The sequence below is a fragment of the Panthera pardus genome, unplaced genomic scaffold, assembly GCF_024362965.1.
Source record: "Panthera pardus isolate Hobbes unplaced genomic scaffold, ASM2436296v1 HiC_scaffold_7, whole genome shotgun sequence".
Lineage (NCBI taxonomy): Eukaryota > Metazoa > Chordata > Mammalia > Carnivora > Felidae > Panthera > Panthera pardus.
In genome coordinates, this window is record NW_026527002.1 from 21,133,068 (window position 1) to 21,151,555 (window position 18,488).

The 18,488-nt window shown below is 37.9% G+C and overlaps 1 protein-coding gene across 12 annotated transcripts in view; it reads right to left on the reverse strand.

Annotated features, from left to right (window-relative positions):
- EYA1 (EYA transcriptional coactivator and phosphatase 1) overlaps nt 1-18,488 on the reverse strand; it is a 352,397-nt gene that overhangs the window by 150,035 nt on the left and 183,874 nt on the right. For 9 of the 12 annotated variants that reach the window (XM_053896121.1, XM_053896120.1, XM_053896119.1 and 6 more), the window contains 2 exons: nt 15,871-15,920; nt 14,208-14,335 (listed from right to left, as the gene is read on the reverse strand). In XM_053896121.1, the coding sequence (XP_053752096.1) occupies nt 14,208-14,335; nt 15,871-15,920 (178 nt within the window). Of the gene's footprint in view, nt 1-3,228; nt 3,332-14,207; nt 14,336-15,870; nt 15,921-18,488 lie in introns of those variants that run through there. The other 3 variants (XM_019453261.2, XM_019453258.2, XM_019453260.2) reach the window with 2 other exon arrangements.

The window sequence follows — 18,488 nt, forward strand, 5'->3', positions numbered from 1 at the left end:
AGGGAGTCACTCCTTGCTCTGAGGTCTTTAGCTCTCCATGTTCTCCTGAATTAAGCTATTAAGTTACATTCCCTTCTCGTGTTTTTAAGCCCCACCCCCCTACACTCTAACACCAAGCTGTTTCCTTTTTTTGGCTTTACTTCTCTACTTAACAAATACTAACTTACAAGAATATAAAAGTATTATAAAATACATGGTTACATCTAATTGTCCTAACTTTTCTGTGTGACACCATTATCCCATTTTACAGGTCATGAATCATAGGACTGTATATATTCAACATTTATACCAAACTGGCCTACTGAGATCCTTGACGCATCCTCAAACCCATGGTTTTGCTAATGTCTTTCTCTCCAACATTAAACATTCTATAAAATTTCCATCTGACTAAATTACACAATTCCTTAAAGGTTGAACCAAAGTCCTGTCTGCTTTGTGAAGTCTTGCCTGACCTACTACTCTGGACTGATTTTTCTTTTCCATGAGCTACTCAATGGGAATTTATACCTCCTTCGGAAAATACATCCTATTCTACCTCATTTTACGTTTCAGTCTTATCCATTTTAATATATTATAAATGTCTTTACGGTAAGAACTACATATTTTTGTAGCTCTACAGAACTTGATACAATGTGTGACACATAGTTGGAACTCAATATTCATTGAGGGAATAAATAAAGGTAAAGATGTACAACTGACTTACAACTGGCTTCATACTACTAGACACATTGCATAGGGCAATTTATACTATATATGCTCAAACATAAGGAGACATTTTATTCCAAATTATCACTCAATCAACTTATGTGCAGGTGCTTATAAAGCCTCTCAGTTGCAGGATGCACGTCATTAAGTTATTTTGAACGAAGTACTCTTTGGAGAAGACACACTAACATAAAATAGTATCAACCATTGGAATTTTTGTATATTAAAAGAGGACCCTGCCTGGATCCTTCGAAAGAGCGATAAATTAACAACAATGCATGGGGCATATCCACCCAAAGGCAAATCTTAGCTATTGCTATAAATAGGCCTTAAAAGAACTCTTTTAAAAGCTACACTGCACAAGACTATGCTGTACAGATAACAAATATAAGCTCGTGGGACAAAATACACACACAGCCACCATAATGTTCAGGTATCGTTTGGATTCAATGGCTGTATCACTCACAGATTTAATGAGTATGCTTACTCAAACCATGAGGCAGAAGTGGACACGTAGGTCTTTGGAAACTAGGTCAAATGACTGAAAAAGATGGCAGTAAGGGATACCAGATACCAAAGGCCTATGTGAAGAGAGTGAATAAAATTACCGCATGAAATATGAAAGTGGGAAATAGTAATATTTGAAAATTTATAGATTTTATATGACACTTCAAAGACACAGAATTGAGTTAATAAATTAAGTATTGTAAGTAGCCATTTAGCTATTTGTTCTTTACCTAACAACGTATATGTCCACGAAACAAGTGCTTTTGCCTTTAGTTAGTTCCCATTGGGAAAATGAGGTGTGCCTTTAGGTGTGACTATTGGTTCTATAGTCTGGCATCTGGTGATCACCAAAATTTTAAAGCTAGGGCCATCCTCTTTTGCCTAAAAGAGGGTAGAAAATAGAAAAAGTATTAGGTTTTCAAAATATCATACCTTATACAACCTCAGGAAAGTCAAATCAACACCCATAGACTAAACTTAGCGTTTGACTGTATACATGGCCAACAAGAAATGTTAGTCAATTTGAAAACTTGTTATTCACAGCAAGTGTGACATGTGTACCATATTGAAGCAGCACTGTGCAACGGCTTCTGTAGAGGTCTAGACCCATTGGCTCTTTTCAGTAAAAGAAATGCCACATGGTAGAGGAGGGCGGCTCCTTTGAGAGGTCTCCTGAAACTTCACTTTCCCTTCCTGAAACTCTCATTCTTGCCACCCAGGCTCAGATTCCTGACACACAAAATCTGGGCAGACTGCATGAGCCTCCGGACTACTGTTCATCTCTCCCCCATTCCAATCTATCCTTGAAATTGCTGCCAGATTAGTACCTAAAACACTTTCACCATATCAATCCCTTGCTCAAAATATTCTGTGGCTTCTCTACTGGCTCCAGGATGAAGTCCAAATTCCTCAGTCTAGTATTCAGAGTCCTCCACAGTTTGTCTCCAGCTGATCCTTCCAACCTTATCTACGATCAATTCCTTCTTCAGCTAAACTGGTCTCCTCACGGTCTCCCAAACTATCCTACCTTTGTTCAGATTGGTCCCTCATTTAGAATGCATTCCATCTCTTCTCAACCTATTCAAATTCTACCCATTTCCCAACACTCAGCTCAGATTCCATCTCCTTCTTGAAGCCTGGCCAGACCTCAGCAAGCTGAAGAGCTCTTTTTTCCAAACTCTGAGAGCACTTTTGTTTGGATCAGTGGCTTCTAACCTTCTTGAGAATGAAGCCCTCTTTCTAACACCAAAGTATTTCAGAACACGAATGACAGTCTATTTTTAATCTGTTGATTGAGCAAGTGCATAATGACAAAAAAACCCACTGTGAAATTTCAGACCTGAAAATGTGCATTTTAATAAATAGAAGGTCCCGTGTGAAAAGAATTAACTATATACGTGGCCTGTTAATTTCCTCATCTTACAGACAATGCTTTTGGCACAAAAGAATTCGCTGACCTCAGTACGAGCTCTAGAACTCCTGGAGATGGCTAAGTCACACATGGAAAATTCTCAGCTTCATAATCCAATTGACATATTAGGACCTTTTAGTTTGGGCTAAGTTTTCAAAAAGTCTTATCTCCTCCACCTACATTGTGAACTCCTTAAGTCAGCAGTAGTATTGTTTACTTCTTTGTATTTCTGTTAGAATCTGGAATAGCTCTTTATGAAAAATAAATAAATAAATAAATGTTTCCTTCCTAAGTATTGTAGGCTCACTTCTTTCACGAATGTTTTATTATAACATTTTTCATACATCTAGAAAAGTTAAAAGAAGTATATAGTGAACAGCCATAAACCAACCGCTTAAATCCCATAATTCACATATTACTATATTTACTATTCCATATCTATTTCTCATAAAACCATCTTATTTTTCACGTGCTTTTAAAATAAGTTGCTTATACCATCTATTTCTCCTCAATACTTCACCATTCACACCATTAGCTAGAATTCGTATTTGTTTCTGGTTCTTCTTTCTGTTAACTAACATTTATATATAATGAAGTACACAGACCTGAAACGTGTCATTTAATGACTTTTAACAAATCCCTACATTCACATTCCAAAGTGGGATCTATTTTTAGTGTGTTATACTGATGGAGCATGGCACAACAGTACAAAAAGACTGCCCTTATGTTAAGAATTCTCAATTAATGACCTAGGCAATATTTCAGTAGATTCTCAGTTAAGAATTCTCAATTAATGACCTAGGCAATATTTCAGTAGATTCTCAGTTAAGAATTCTCAATTAATGACCTAGGCAATATTTCAGTAGATTCTCAATTAAGAATTCTCAATTAATGACCTAGGCAATATTTCAGTAGAGTTTCAGAACAAAAAAGGAAGACTTTAAATAGAAATTGATGTTTATGGAGTACCTACTATAGGTCACACATTGTGCTAAGTACTTTACAAGCAATGCCTCCTTTGCTCCTCATGGCAACTTTAGGAAATATTATAATCATCACCTTTCAAAGGTGAGGAAACTGCAGGTTCAAGGTGTTTGCGCAACTAGCCCAAGGTCACGCAAGTAGTTTCAAATTTCTTTGACTTACCATAGCTTTCACGAAATCTTTGCAAAGTACAAAGTCAAACATTTTCTAATTAGGCCTTGATCATCCTTAATCATCGCTCTGCTGGAAATCTGAACAATCAGCAAAAACAGCACAGCCATAGGAAAAGTCCCAGAATGCCAGGGCATTGAATAAAAGTGTATCAGTGTATGTTGCAAATTAGCGGATGGTAAAATAAACTAGTGTATGAAGATTGGAAGCAGATGAGCTGGCTAGGACTCAGAACCTCAATCATATCAATCTGGAAAAATGGTTTACTTGCCTAAAATGTAATCAACCTACCAAATTTACATCTCAGATTATGTTTTTTCCCCTATATTTTCCCATTCTTCACCCATTTGCAGGGATACTCAGACATAAACCCTACCTTTATTACGTATTAACTGAGCAAGTACTTATTAGGTAACCCAGGTACTCAGAGTACCTGAAACAGCCATTGGATAATGTGAGGGACATCAGAAGAGGAGAAAATATCCTCTCCCACCCACGGAGACCCAGTAGCCAGTCCCAGTAGAGTTTTTTTTTAATGGAACATTTATAATTATTTAATAATAGCTGCTAGTGTTTGAATACATGTGGTAGATGCTAGTGACTATGCTTAGTATTTTAAGTAGACATTGCCATAATACCATGATAAAACTACAATCTCCATTTTACAAAGCAGAGGTTCAGAGATCACAGATGATAATGAGGATGATGGTAATAATAATAACCAGTAAATATTAAGCACTTCCTAGGAGTCACATTGTGTTCTAAGTGCTTCACCGATTAATTTAACCATCCTTGCAGACCTACAGGTACGTACTATTATTTTTTTTAAGTTTATTCATCTTTATTTTGAAAGATGGTGCATGCCCACACGAGCGGGGGAGGGGCAGAGAAACGAAGGGGGGAGGGGGAGAGAGGGAGAGAGGGAGGGAGGGAGGGAGGGAATATCCCAAGCAGGCTCCACGCTCTCAGGGCACAGCCAAATGTGGGGCTCGATCACACAGACCATGAGATCATTGACCCGAGCCAAAATCAAGAATCGGATGCCTAACCAACTGAGCGACCCAGGCGCCCCAGTCAGGTACTATTACTATCCACGAGGAAGCAGAGGCACAGAGCGGTTCAGTAACTATTCAGCATCACACTTAGCTAGCTGGTGAGTGGCAGAGCTGACAACAAGGCTTCGGAGCCCTCTCTCAAACCCCTGCTCTGCTACCTCTCAAAACCCATGTTACATGGTTAGTAAATAGCAAAACGGTGAATTTTTTTTTTGGCCAGAGTTCGTCTGACTGCAAAACCCACGTTCTCACCACCATGCAATACTGCTTTTCAATACTTTCAATATTATGCATTCTCCACTTAAGGCAAGCATTAGATGTAAATTTGAACTGAAATAATAGCATATAAATAAGTACATTATTTCAGACAAAAAGGTCCTCCTAGCTTTTCACCCAGAATTTTTTCTCACCATCCACCATCCCTTGAATACAGTTTCAAGATACCATTCGATGCATTTCTGAAGCATAGACTCAATCATATCACGCTCCTGTTCATGAGCCTCCAAATCATCCAGCTCCCACAGGATTGAATTCAAACTCCTGAACCTCAGACGTAAGGCTCTTCCTCCTCTGCTTTGGGTGATTACTGTCTTAGCCCCATGGCACGCACTGCGTGCATGTCCCTCTCTAAACACACACACACACCCACCCCACCCCTGGGACTAGGGATGTCTTTGCTACAGCTGAACAATCCATGCTCTTTCTTCCTTCCTGGCTTGTCACCCAGTGTTTTTCCACCTCTTCTTCAAGACTCCGTTTAAGTACTACCTGTGTGCATAAACCATCCTCGATCACCCCAGTCATAATTAGGACCCCACCTCTCTGCAGAATATAGCCCTAGTGATAAAGTATAGGGGTCATCTGATTATAGGTCTGCAAATCCAGCAGACTGTAAACTTCTCCTTGGCAAGATGATATCTGGTAAATTTCTAGACACAAATCATGAAATCTTTCTTGAATGAATGATGTAATGGTGGATATACAGTGTGATATATATTCTTATTTCATATATACATACATAGAGACTTTTCGCTGCAGTATGTATATATCCTTGTCCTTGCAAGTTTTCTTCACATTTAAGTTTTAAAATTTATTTTGAGAGAGAGAGAGAGAGAACACATGCAAGCAGGGGAAGGGGTGGGGTGGGGAGAGAATCCCAAGCAGGCTCTGCACTGTCTTCTGCAAGCGAAGCCCGATATGGGGCTCAAACTCACCAACTGTGAAATCGCAACCTGAGCCAAAGTCAGAAACTTAACTGACTGAGCCACCAGGCACCCCAGAATTTTCCTCACTTTTAAAACATTCACCTCTTATGGGGAACCTAGGTGGCTCAGTCAGTTAAGCGTCCAACTTCGGCTCAGGTCATGATCTCTCAGTTCGGGAGTTCGAGGCCTGCATCAGGCTCCATGCTGACAGCTCAGAGCCTGCAGTCTGCTTTGGATTCTGTGTCTCCCTCTCTCTCTGCCCTTTCCTTGTGCTCTCTCTTTCGCTCTCAAAAATAAACATTAAAATTTTTTTAATTAAAAAAATAAAATGTTCACCTCCAATCATGACACCTTACCATCTTGTAAAGATACTAAGTGTACTAACTGTCTGATCTTTATATAATTCATGTGTTTCTTGGACTATGGGGAAGTTGCTTCATCATTGCTTAATACTATGAAGTCCAAGAGCAGTTGTCATTAATAAATTAATTAATTAGTACAGGTCAAATGCAAGTCAGTTACTACAGATCAAATTAAAAATCAGCAGCAATGTTGACTGTGGATGTTCTCTGAACGGATGGCCTGTATAATTACTATATAAATTGGTCTGTGAAATCATCATTTTCAAACTTTGAAAACGAGGCTTTAGATACTTATTGAATCTATTAATGCCTTTAAATAAAATGAGTGACTCTTGTCTCTTATAATCACTCTCCTGCATTATCTGCTTAGTCATACGGGGCATTCATTCAACAAATATGTGTTGACTGCTTAATCACAGCCAAGCCTTCTGCTAGATGCCGAGAACACAGTAGTGAACAGGTTTATCCTTGCCTTTAAGGAACCTAGAGACTCTACTAAGTGAAACATACATATAAACCGATGTATTTCCTTCAATGACTCATCCACTTAGACAGGGTAACATAAAATTTCTTAGGGCAGATAAATTATGTCAGTAAGGACCAAGTTATTTGGCTATCAGGGAGCCCATGTTTCAGAGCGTGAAGGATGTGAGCTTTGAGATCGGTCTGATGTGTCTTTGATTCTCTTCTCCAGCACAGTACTGTGCTATTTAAACTCTTTGAAATTAGGTACATAAAAGTTAACTCTTTTGCAGATAAAATCAGGTATGCTATTTCTTGATATGCTTAAGAAACAGTAAGAACTTAGGCAATTCATTTCATAGTCCTCATTTTGTTAAAAAAGTATTGTTTCCACTCACAATTCCCTTGATCAGTAATCAATGCAATGATAAAACAGGTAAGCATTTTAGATTTTGATTCATTTCATAGAAAAATAATGTTTCCAATTGGCCTTAAAGGGAGTACATAAATAAATCAGCTTAGAATGTGTTTGCTAGAGTTCATCCACCTTTTTTCAGTATAATGAGATGTCTCAGGCATGAAATGAAACTAAAAAAATCTACAAAACCAACAAATTACCATAAACGTAACAACAACCTTTTACTTATAAGAGGGGTCCTAAAACTTTACATAAATCCTCAGCCTAAGTCCTTGATTATTCAGCAGTCACTGAAGACAGCTATGTGTCAGATGTTTTTGCCTACCCAAAATAAAATCGGAAAATTTGTAATTGTCTTTTTTCCTATTATATTGTACCCTTGGAGCCAAAAAGAGGAAAATGAGTCACTCTTAGACTTACTCCCAGTAAGCAAAGTGGGCACACACAGACCCATCACGTTATCTATATACAGCTCACCCCCAAGGCATCTTTGGCCATCAAAAGAAATTAGGAATCACTTAAAGCAAGGAATCCATGAGTGAAGAATTCAGAATTAGCCTAAATACTAGGACTCACTAAAGGTTCACACAATCTCCCTGGAGGGAACCAGGAATTTCTCCCAGAAGATAGGATGTTCTAAGGGAGGTACAGATTGCTGATGCTACCTAACTTCTGGCCCAGCTAGAGAAGAGAGGTCATAGAACTCTGATTCTCTTGAACTGTGAGGCATTGGGGAAGAAGAGAATACTATATACACAGAGTCAGTTTATCAAGAAGCCTGATTCTGTACTCTGAGCACAGTTTCAGGCAATAAGCGTTGGAGTTCCTATTCTTCCTACCAAAGCTATTTATGAGCGATAGTACATCTGCCAATGGGCAAGGCCCTACACATGCCACCCCTTTATCCTGTGACTTCGCCTCTTATACCCCGTCAACCTCTCTCCCCCGGCCACACCGCCTGAACGGCTACTTGCTGCTCCTAGAACATAGCACCCGTGCTCCCATATCCTGGCTTCCGTAACCGCTGTTTCTATGGAACCCCCAACAAATGCCACTTAAGCTGCTTCTTTGAGCTTTGCTTAGTTAACACAGCCTGGTTCTCTAAGAGAAATGTGACCAAATTTACCATCCACTTAAGAATATTTTCTGAGGTAGAAAATGGTTACTCTGAGCAGTAGCAAAACTGTGACCGCTTTTTAGATTTCACAGTAATACTGCTCCAATCCAAATGTGCATATAATAATGACTATTGTAATGAAAAGCAGAGAGGACTTCCCATCTCTGTTTGATCCCAGGGAAGCCAACAGAGAGAGATGGCTGATGGAATTATAATTAAGTCTAAAGCTTTGAAAACTAGTAAGAGACAATCCCCTAAAACTTAACCTATTGATGCAATATGCTTTGCACGCGTGGCACCAAGAAGAAATCTCCTACACTCACGCACACAAGAACTTAAAGACCAGAATATAACTGCCCTGGGGACATGGCCTCATAATGAAGTCCTTTCGTCATCAAAGCCTCTGCCATAGGCCGTTTTACAGCTCCACTGTTTGCTAGGGAATGGTGTTCTCCAGTTGAGAAGGCATCCATGTGGAAGGGGAAGGCACCAGTGTTTAGTACAAAGGCGTCAGAAAAGACACTGGCCGGGGATGGGAATCATGTATTCTTTCCACAGACTAATACAGAGATTTTAAAACCCAAGCTCTGAACTCAGAACTGGATTCAAATACTAGGTCAGCTATTAGTGGTACCAATTATAAGCCCTGTGCCTTTAAACTTGGCACTGAAGTTTCTAACGCTCTGTTTTGTTGTATGTAAAACAGTAATAGTACCATACAAGTCTAGATATGGTACAGAAGTTAATAAATACAGAGTACTTAGGAAGTTCCAAGTGTGCCCCAGGTTTTACTTATCATCCTCAAAGCAAGCCTGAGCGAGCTTTCTGCTCTGATTCCCATTTTACAGTCGAGGACACTGAGCCCAACAGAAGCTAACCCTGCTAGTAATCGTGGAGCTGGGAGTCAAACCCAGCGTCTTAACCATCACACTGGGATGTCAGGAATTTTCTGAAGATTAATGAAACAAATCATGGAGAATGGTCAGCATAAAGACTAACATTAAGTTCTTTATAAACATTAGCCATTATCATTATTAATTAGTAACAGGCATGTGAAAACTCTTCTCGGACACAATATAGGCAAATACTAAATCCTAAAATTATTTTGTTCATCCTTTCATGGCTTTTCCTTGTGAACAATTTATAAGAGACCAATTATGTGGCTACAGGCAAACTTTAAAAATGTCATTTAGAAATCCTTTTACTCACAATGTCCCTTAATCTTGCAGAAAGTAAGTCATGTGCAGAATGTAAACAATAATAAAATTAGATTACCATGTTTCTATTGACAACAGAATATTTGACCACAAATATACAAATGAGGCCTTTAAAATGCAGCCTCAAACCATAATTTTATACACATTCGCTCCAGCTTACATATTTCTTATAAATAAGATTTCTTAAAAATATTCCAGTTGCATATAACTATGTTTCACTAAATTCAAATTGCAGCGAGAAAAACAAATTCAGATCATTTGTTGGTGTTCTGAGCTTTGTAGAAATGATAAAACAACATTAAAATAGCTCCTGGTAATACAAAATTGAATTAAGCTATCATCCTAAAATATGCAATACACAATTAAATACATTTTTAAAATGCAGAAAATTTAGCCACCTAATTCAAGATTGTATCTCTTATCACCTTGGGAATCTGATATACCAATTCAAAATTACTATTTGAATTACCATCAGAATTCCTGAAACCCTGTTTGTAGTGAAGATTTCAACCGCATCTGGTGTTATGTCACTTAAAGGCAAATTCATCTGCTTTAAGACAAGTTTAAGCTTCTTTTTGACTTTGAATCTGAATTCACAATAGCAAAAACTCAGAATTAGAGCTCTCAGTTCCACTCGCTCACGCTTCTTTTTTGCCCTTCCCCACTCTTCCTCCCCAGACAAGCAAAAATAAACACTCAAACTAGCAATATATGAACCGACCAATCTTAGGCTCCCATGGAAATAAGACAACGAGAAAAAACAAAGATGGAAAGAATCACTGCTTTGCAAACAAGGCCTTAATTGGGTACGTAAATAAAACTCCTTTTACTGCTACGGCCCTGAATCCTTCCAAAGGAAGGTTTCCCAACAACTTTGCACGCTTATACAACACAGACGTCAACAGGCTTGACATATATCCACACATTAGGAATCCGCTCAGATTCGGTGCTTTAATATAGATCTAATGTGAGCACCACCAGCAAGAAGCCTAGGTCTTAAAAATTATGCTGTTACAATCTAATAAGAAATTTCTCTTCAATCCTGTCTTGGAAAACTAACTGCCCCCCACCCCCCAAAATAGGCCAAACAGTTAAAAGAAAGCCACAGTTGCTCATAGTTTTCATAACTATCCATGAGTCTCCTCCAAATCAAATTGTAATTGTTTAAGAGTAACTAAAATATTTATTACTTCATTTGGAAACATATCACTTCTGTTTTTGTTTTTTTTTTTTCAGTGCAACTCAGGCATTCATTTATGCTGTTTTGTTTTTTTACCTATCTAGGCTTTCCATCTCCAAGGTTTATAAACTGTGAGAAACCAACAGTTAACCACGGTAACGATTCACAGAGAGGTTGGAATAGAATGTAAAATACGAATAGTTGAAACTTTGGAAGCATGAAACAGTAAACAACCATCCTAACTGAAGAACATTTCATCTGGGGAATAAAAAAGCCCAGTATCTGAGGCTATAGCTCAGTGTCTGTCTGTCTTTATCCCTTAGATGAACCATGAAAATAGGCACTAGCCTGTGAGTACAGAACCTACAAACATTGAGTCTTATGATAATTTGGCAGCCGACTTAAGAAGAAACTTAATATCTCGGCCTCTCCATTCCCTTCCCTTCTTGTTTGTTCTTCAGATGAAGTTATGGTTTTTGATACAGGAGATTTTCATGTTTTCTTAGCCTCATTATAGGGACAAGTGGGGGCAGGAAGTAAAAAATGGCTCTGAGAAGACAACCTATATAAACGCGGGCAAAGCCAACAACTGGGTCAACTCAATGGAAGTTTTGTTGACCTCATTAAGGAGAATAGCTTCAACTCAGTTGCAGTGAAGTCACTTAAATATAAATCATGGCATACAGAGCTAAAAATATTTGTCATGGAGTTAGGGGAGATGATTGATACTTTAAATGCTCTCTTACATTTAAATGAATTTCTTGTTTTTCGTTCTTCTAATTCATTGGTAAACAGTACTAGTTTCGAAAGAAGACTTTCAAAGAAGGACTAGGAAAGTCTATAAGGATTATATCCCAGGGAAGCTTGCCAGACACTAGGAGCTCACTAATTTTAACCTTCACTCCTCTAGCGGTGACTGGGGGTAAGGAAACAAATGCGTTACAGAACGCGTAAGCAGCTTGATGAACTGAGTCACAAACTTAACTCAGAACTTTCTGATAGAGTCTGCATCTAAACAGGCATGCAACATGGATCATAAAGCAAGTCTAGAACCGTATTTCCAAACTATATATGAAAATAAAACTGGATCTCCAAGCAGAATGATGAAAATTCCCTTTATTCTTTGGAGAATTTATTTTATATTGGTACCTTCTAACTCCACTCTAACTACCATAGCCGTTACAAAGTAAACCCAGGTAAGATCCCTGAAAACAAAACGAAAGGCGTAACTGCCTTTGTCTGAAATAGGTCTAAAAAATTCATTTCTAAAACATAAGATCATTAAGAATTTTTCTGGATAAGTAGTAATTTCGAAGTATTTGCCAGATTGCCTCAGCAGATTCCACAATTACCTACAATATCGTACTCTTTTGAACCATTTATGCAAAAATGGTAGAAGACACATATTCCTGAATATGGACCTGATATCAAGCTATTAAAGGTAAACAAACTGTTAGAAAGATATAACCACTCCACATGTCCTTAAAAAACAAACCACACGTCATTCACACAAAGCCTTCCTAGGGGGCGGTCCCCATCACAGACTGTTTCAGTATTACATGGTTCTTATTTTGTAGGAGACAATCTGCCAGTAAATGATGACAAAATGAAAATGCCTCACCCCCACCTCATTTGTCTATACGTATGTGAACTACCACTATGCATTATTTCATAATTACTCCAACCGATACGTATTAGTAAATTTTATTCAGCAAAAATGATTAGACATAGTCTTCTTTATTTTTAAGTTACTCTAAATGATGGTCTTATTTGGACTTCTCAGTGATGAGGACTATTTAAGGTTTGCACCTGTGGCCCCTCTGACTCTCCTGTCAGTAGCCACCTGCACGAGGACACCGGCCTGGGGCCCCCCACCCGAAGGACCTACACTCAGACTGCACATGCCCAACCTACACTGTGTGGCAGTCACACTTCCACCTGAAGCCAAATCCCAAAGGAGAGAAAAAAGGAATTTTTTTTTATTTGCTCTACGAAACCTACTTCAATACCAGAATTGCTTTCCTAAAAATAATTTCAGTGTCTTTTTGATTGCCTGTCAAAATGGGAAGAGTTTGAGGTGAAGAGCCAACTTCATTCAGAGGTTTCTTTTCTTTATTTTATTTATTTATTTTTTGCTCGATCAGCAGAGTTTCTACTTTTGACAGTGACCATTTTTCAGCAACGCTGGTAACGAACGTATTTACTCAAAAAGCAAAATACAGACTATTTACACATTAAAAATCACCACTGTCGGTATAGAAATGAAGGTATCTAATATCAGAATCAATTCACTTTATATGTTTTCTAGGATCAGAAATGTCCTAACATTCCTAGTTTTAAAAGGCTTCACCAATACGTGCTGGAATACTGCACCAAACAAACAATTATATGGCATTTAGTTTTGTTTATTTTTAAGAACTGTGATAAAAGATCACCATGGCGATTGGGAAATGATGGTTAAGGGTGTTGTTTATGGATGGATGGAATTCTAACATGGATAATTCACTGAACTTCTAGTGAAACTTATGCTGTAAGTTCATTAAGGTCCTGAGGCTTAGTAAGGAATAAGCAAAAATATCGTGTGTGAAGCAGCAATTTTTCAACAGGCTAAAGTAGAAATAAATACAATATGTAACACATACTTGCATATGTTACAGTTTTAAAATTATACATAATACCTAAATAAATGTGCAGAACAGCTCACAATGCACACGGATAGCTTTACTTACTTGTTTAGACTGAGGAATCTATGGACTAAAGTAGGTGTTTACATAAAATTTACATAAATATTAATATGTATTAATTTACAAAATAATTGTAACACAACTATTCAGGTATACTATCTAATCCTGAAGACAATAAATTTCATGTAGCTCCCAAATAAGGTTGTATATTTGTAAACAAGGGTGCTTTTTGTTTTGTTTTGTTATTTGCTTATATCTCAATGGTCAGAGACACAAGAACATCAGGCACACAATTTTACCGGTATTTAGAAACAATCCAGTCCAATGTTACATTGAAACCCATTTTGTTATATTTAGTATCAAAAGGGAAAGGAAGTAATTGCAAATTCTCATTGCTCAGAGAACAATGCAAATACTATACTCTGAAGAGTCATCAACAAGAAGCTTAAAAAACACTCAAAGGTTAAAAATGTTATGCACCCATCCATATACGTGTGTGTCCATTTATGCCAAATAGAACCAGTCTGTTAATGTTACAATAATTTAGTACTGTGCAGCTCCTAACTGAAGGATGAACACTGATTCACAAGTCAAAGGACCCAAATGGGAACTAGAACAGTAGTTTCATGGGTTTGACAACTGAAATCATAACCCCCTTGTATATAACAAAGTATATACGCGGACGAAGAAACAAGGTGCAAAGCAAATAGCGAGAAGGCAGACACTCACCTTCGGTGCCATTGGGAGTCATGGGATTACTATCTCTATGAGAGTTATCGAGTTTGGGACCACTGGGGGATTCACTACTACCACTCAGACGGCTATGCGGGCTGGTTAGATCCTGCATTTCCATAGACCTAAAGACAAGAAGCCTTCCGTGTGACAGATGTACCAAATTCATAACACTAGTATTTAATGCGCTAACGACTTGACACCTTTGAAACACATTCACACAAAAGTCCCATTGTTATCTGTTTTCTTAGACTCCAAACAGTTCACCTTACATTTTACCTTCAGTCATGCTCTCCCAACATGTGGTGCTCAAAGGTGTCCTTGGCCTTACCTAGCTAACCAAATATTCACATGGCGCTTTGAAAAATCTTTTTTTCTTACACAGCTCATCAAATCACAGTGAGACCATTACGTCAAGTTTAATTTCCAAAGAAAAAAAAAAATGCAGTCATGCTTTTCTTTTTAAATTGAAAAAACAGAGGCGTTATTTCTGTAAAAGACAAATATGTAAACAGGTATAAAAGGACGAAGCGTCACTGTCTATGGAATCTGTTTCATAAATTAGCACCAGTACTCCCTTATAATTTACCACCCAATTGTAATTTAATGGGTCTCCAAACCAAATAAAACACTTGAGGGCCGTAGTGCAGTGACAGGGAAAGAGATAGTCCTGATGCATGTGTTTACTCTGGCAAACTGCTTAATTGTTCCTCTGTTTCCCTTGAAACAAATGCAGCATTAAAACATTATGATGTCGGCTCACTTGTTTGCTTTGTGGATTACATACAGCGTGCCCAATTGAAAAGGGATAAGGCCAACATACAGTGAGGCCCTGGGAGCATTAGCGCTTGGAATACCTCAGCTGTCACTTATTCAGGGAAATAACAATTCTACCTCAATGCTGCACTTTTGCATTTTTACCATATAAAAGGTTAAATACTCCCCCCCTGCCCCCAAGTTCTTAGACTCAGTTGCTGATTTTATAAAATGATGGTAAAGCCGCCACTCACGTTCACAATTGCAGAGCTATCCGCGTATATTTAATATTCTCTTCATAGAGAGGAGGGGGGCTTATTTAAAGCGACTAAAACCACACCTAGATACCCTTCTGTTTTCTGACAGCCAATTTTTTTAAAAAAAATCTAAGGCCCATTCACTTTATTTTAAACCTATGTATTTTTCTTAAAAAAAAAAAAAAAAGGAGGGGGGTGTTAATGTTCCATTGAAGTGAAGAGTGTTCCTCCCCCTACCAGGTTAATAAAAGCTAGTTATTTTACTTTAGAGGTTGCATTTAGACTGACTGTAAATAGTTTTTAAAGCAGCTTAATATGAACCCTGTAACTTCTAAAATGAGTTTTTACTTCCCCAATCTTCTAAATCAAACTAGAAATGGCTTACAATCCAACTTTTCTCTCCTAATTCACATTACACATTCACAGTTTACCTAACACCAGAAACTATAGCCCATAATCATTTTCAAACCCAGGCTCCTATTCCCTTTCTACATACTTAAAATTTTTTTACAAGCGCGCACACACACAAATTGTTAAGTAATTTCCAACAGAGGCTGTTGCTATTAATAGAAATAATTAAGAAATACTAGACAAAAATAGATATGGGTCACAGAAAGGTAATCTCTAAAAATGTCAAATATCCTTACCTGCAACTTGAGGAAACAGCAACATCTGAACTGGTTTGAGATGTTTGCACCTGTGATCGGGGGTAAGAAATTAGAAGCTGTTGTTACTCTGCTTCAGTGTCAGCTCTTAATTATACAGAGCACATGGCTGAGAACGACAATGCTCTCTTTTAACCGAAAGAGAAAAAGGAGGATACTGCAGCAGTGAAAGGCATATTGTCTTGAAGTTGAGGTCTCCACTGTTGTTTCCTCCTGCAGGTCTCCCCTCCTCCTCCCCTTGTCAAGGGGGAAGGCAGCCAAATGACGGGATAGTGATTCATCACTGGCCTATGACAGCTGCAAACGGGATTACCCCTCCCCCAATCAACATGCAAAGCAGCCTTGCCCAGGCAGCTTGGAAAAGGTGCTTGGAGAAAAATAGCTATTAGCAAAATGAGTGTGTTTCACAGCAGTTCAAGAATTAACCCTCCAGCACCCTCAGAAGATCGTCCATTCTCTGCTATCACCAGCTGAAACAGAGTTCCCGCCCACCCCTGACTCCTGACAGTTTCTCCTCCTTACCATGGTGGTTTCTCCTATATTTACTATTCGTCATGTAGCATTTACTGAAACAGCTTCTGGGCAACTTTCAGGCAATGCTGAAAAATGTCACTCTAAATGGCAAAGGCAAGTTTTCATACCCCAAAATCACATCACTGAGTGACGTGTGCTCATGTACTCATGCAAATTTGAAATTCAGTGACTGCTTATGCACCATCGCCTGCTAAAACAGAAAAAGCAGTCAGCTTTCCGTTTAATTTTCTGTCGTTTCAACCAAGAGAATAGAGAGCTTAATCATCAGTTCAATGTCCCAGGGAGCCAGCATTTTGGTGCCTTTTGTCTCCAGATGAACCAACTAACTTAGGCTCACAGGCAGGCTCTGCCAGCTACTGCTCTTCCTCCAGAGGCAGCGCAAACTGCCAGCAGGTGATAACCTCAGGTGAGGGTGGGCTGCTGGTTTACAAGCTCAGACTAACGCCTCGCAGTAGAGAGCATTCTGGAAAACACTTAAAATGACTCCGAATTCCAAATCTTTGATGTGCATTTTCATTCAACCTGAACTGACATCAATTAGGGCTACAGAACAAAGATGAGAACTGAAGCATCTCAAATGGCATTAAAGTGATCCAAGCAAATTTCTGCCATTGAGTCCTGTTATTTTCTAATTATGATTTATGAAATTGAGGAATTCTACCTTTTTGGCACGAAGAGTGCACTGTTGAAGTCTAGATCCCTTGGTGTAACATTATGTGAAATTTCTAGGTATGTGTTTCTAGAATACATGCAGGATGAAAATCATTAACAGACGCCTGAGTAGTAAGTGAAAATTTAATTTCAATTCCTGCAGATATATCATTTTGTGATAGCAGGCGGCTGCGATTTTTGTTAACGTTCTCACGTAAGATTAAATGTTTTCCTCTAGAAACTGCAGTAATCTACGAGGATAAATTTTTTTCCTTTTTTTCCCCCTGCTTTTATACACCTGGAATAAATTATAGGTGAGAACTAGCTTAGTTTTAAGAACTCTCTTGGCCTAATTGTGGGAAAGAGTATGTAAAACACACTTTCTGTTAAATGTTAAAATACATTCCTATTTTAACATTGGCTAGATAGTATAATCCTGGAAATATAATTTTGGTTTCATTGTATACTTTGAAAGTTTGATTATCCTTATATTTGTGGTTGAACCTGTCATTAAATTGCAAAGTCAAACTTAAAAATGCACTTCAACATAAGAATTTTTCTACCACGTTTTCTCACTGAAAAAAAAATGCATTTGCACTTTTTTTTAATGCTGCCCTGACTCAGTCTCTACTGTACTTTCATATACTACAATTTTTGAAAGCCCATATCCATGATCTTCATTTCATTAAGTATACTTCAGATATATTCTTTTGTGTCTCAAGGATTATTCAAACCATGTGTTGTGTGTTACTGTATTTAAAAATGACTCTTTAATCAAAATAACTTTAAAACAACTAATCCTCACTTAGGCTGGTCAGCTGAATCCACATCGTGGTCCAGGAAAAATAAATCTACTCTCAAGAATGCGAATGCAGACAACAATTAGACACAGATGTGAGCAAAATTAGTTACAGTTTACAAAATGCTACACTTCACATGCTTTTCGTTTTTTATGTGTAGTACAAGATTACAGGCCAGTAAGGAAACATGCTCTTATAATGACTTATCTAAAAAGAACACCTATTTCTGATTGGTGTTGATTTTCGCTTATGTTTGACAATATCGCTGGAAGTTTCTGTGTTTTCAAGGTCCAAAAGCATAGTGTGTTTCAAAAATCATTCATTAGGCAGATTTCCACTCAAAAGAGAAAAAAAAAATATTTCATGGTTTTCAGGAAAATGCTGTTAGGCATTCAGTAAGCTCATATTTTCTGCTTCATATCCATAAACTTAATACGTTTCTTGTCTTCTTCTAATCTGGTATTTTTAATTCAAATGTTCCTATGAGTACAAAAATATTTCCCCTACCATTACAAAGAGTCATCTTATATTACAATGAAGTCACTTCACTTTAATGCTTTTTAAAACTCTTTGTATAGAATACCCACAGCAGCATACATACTGAGAGTTGCAGAA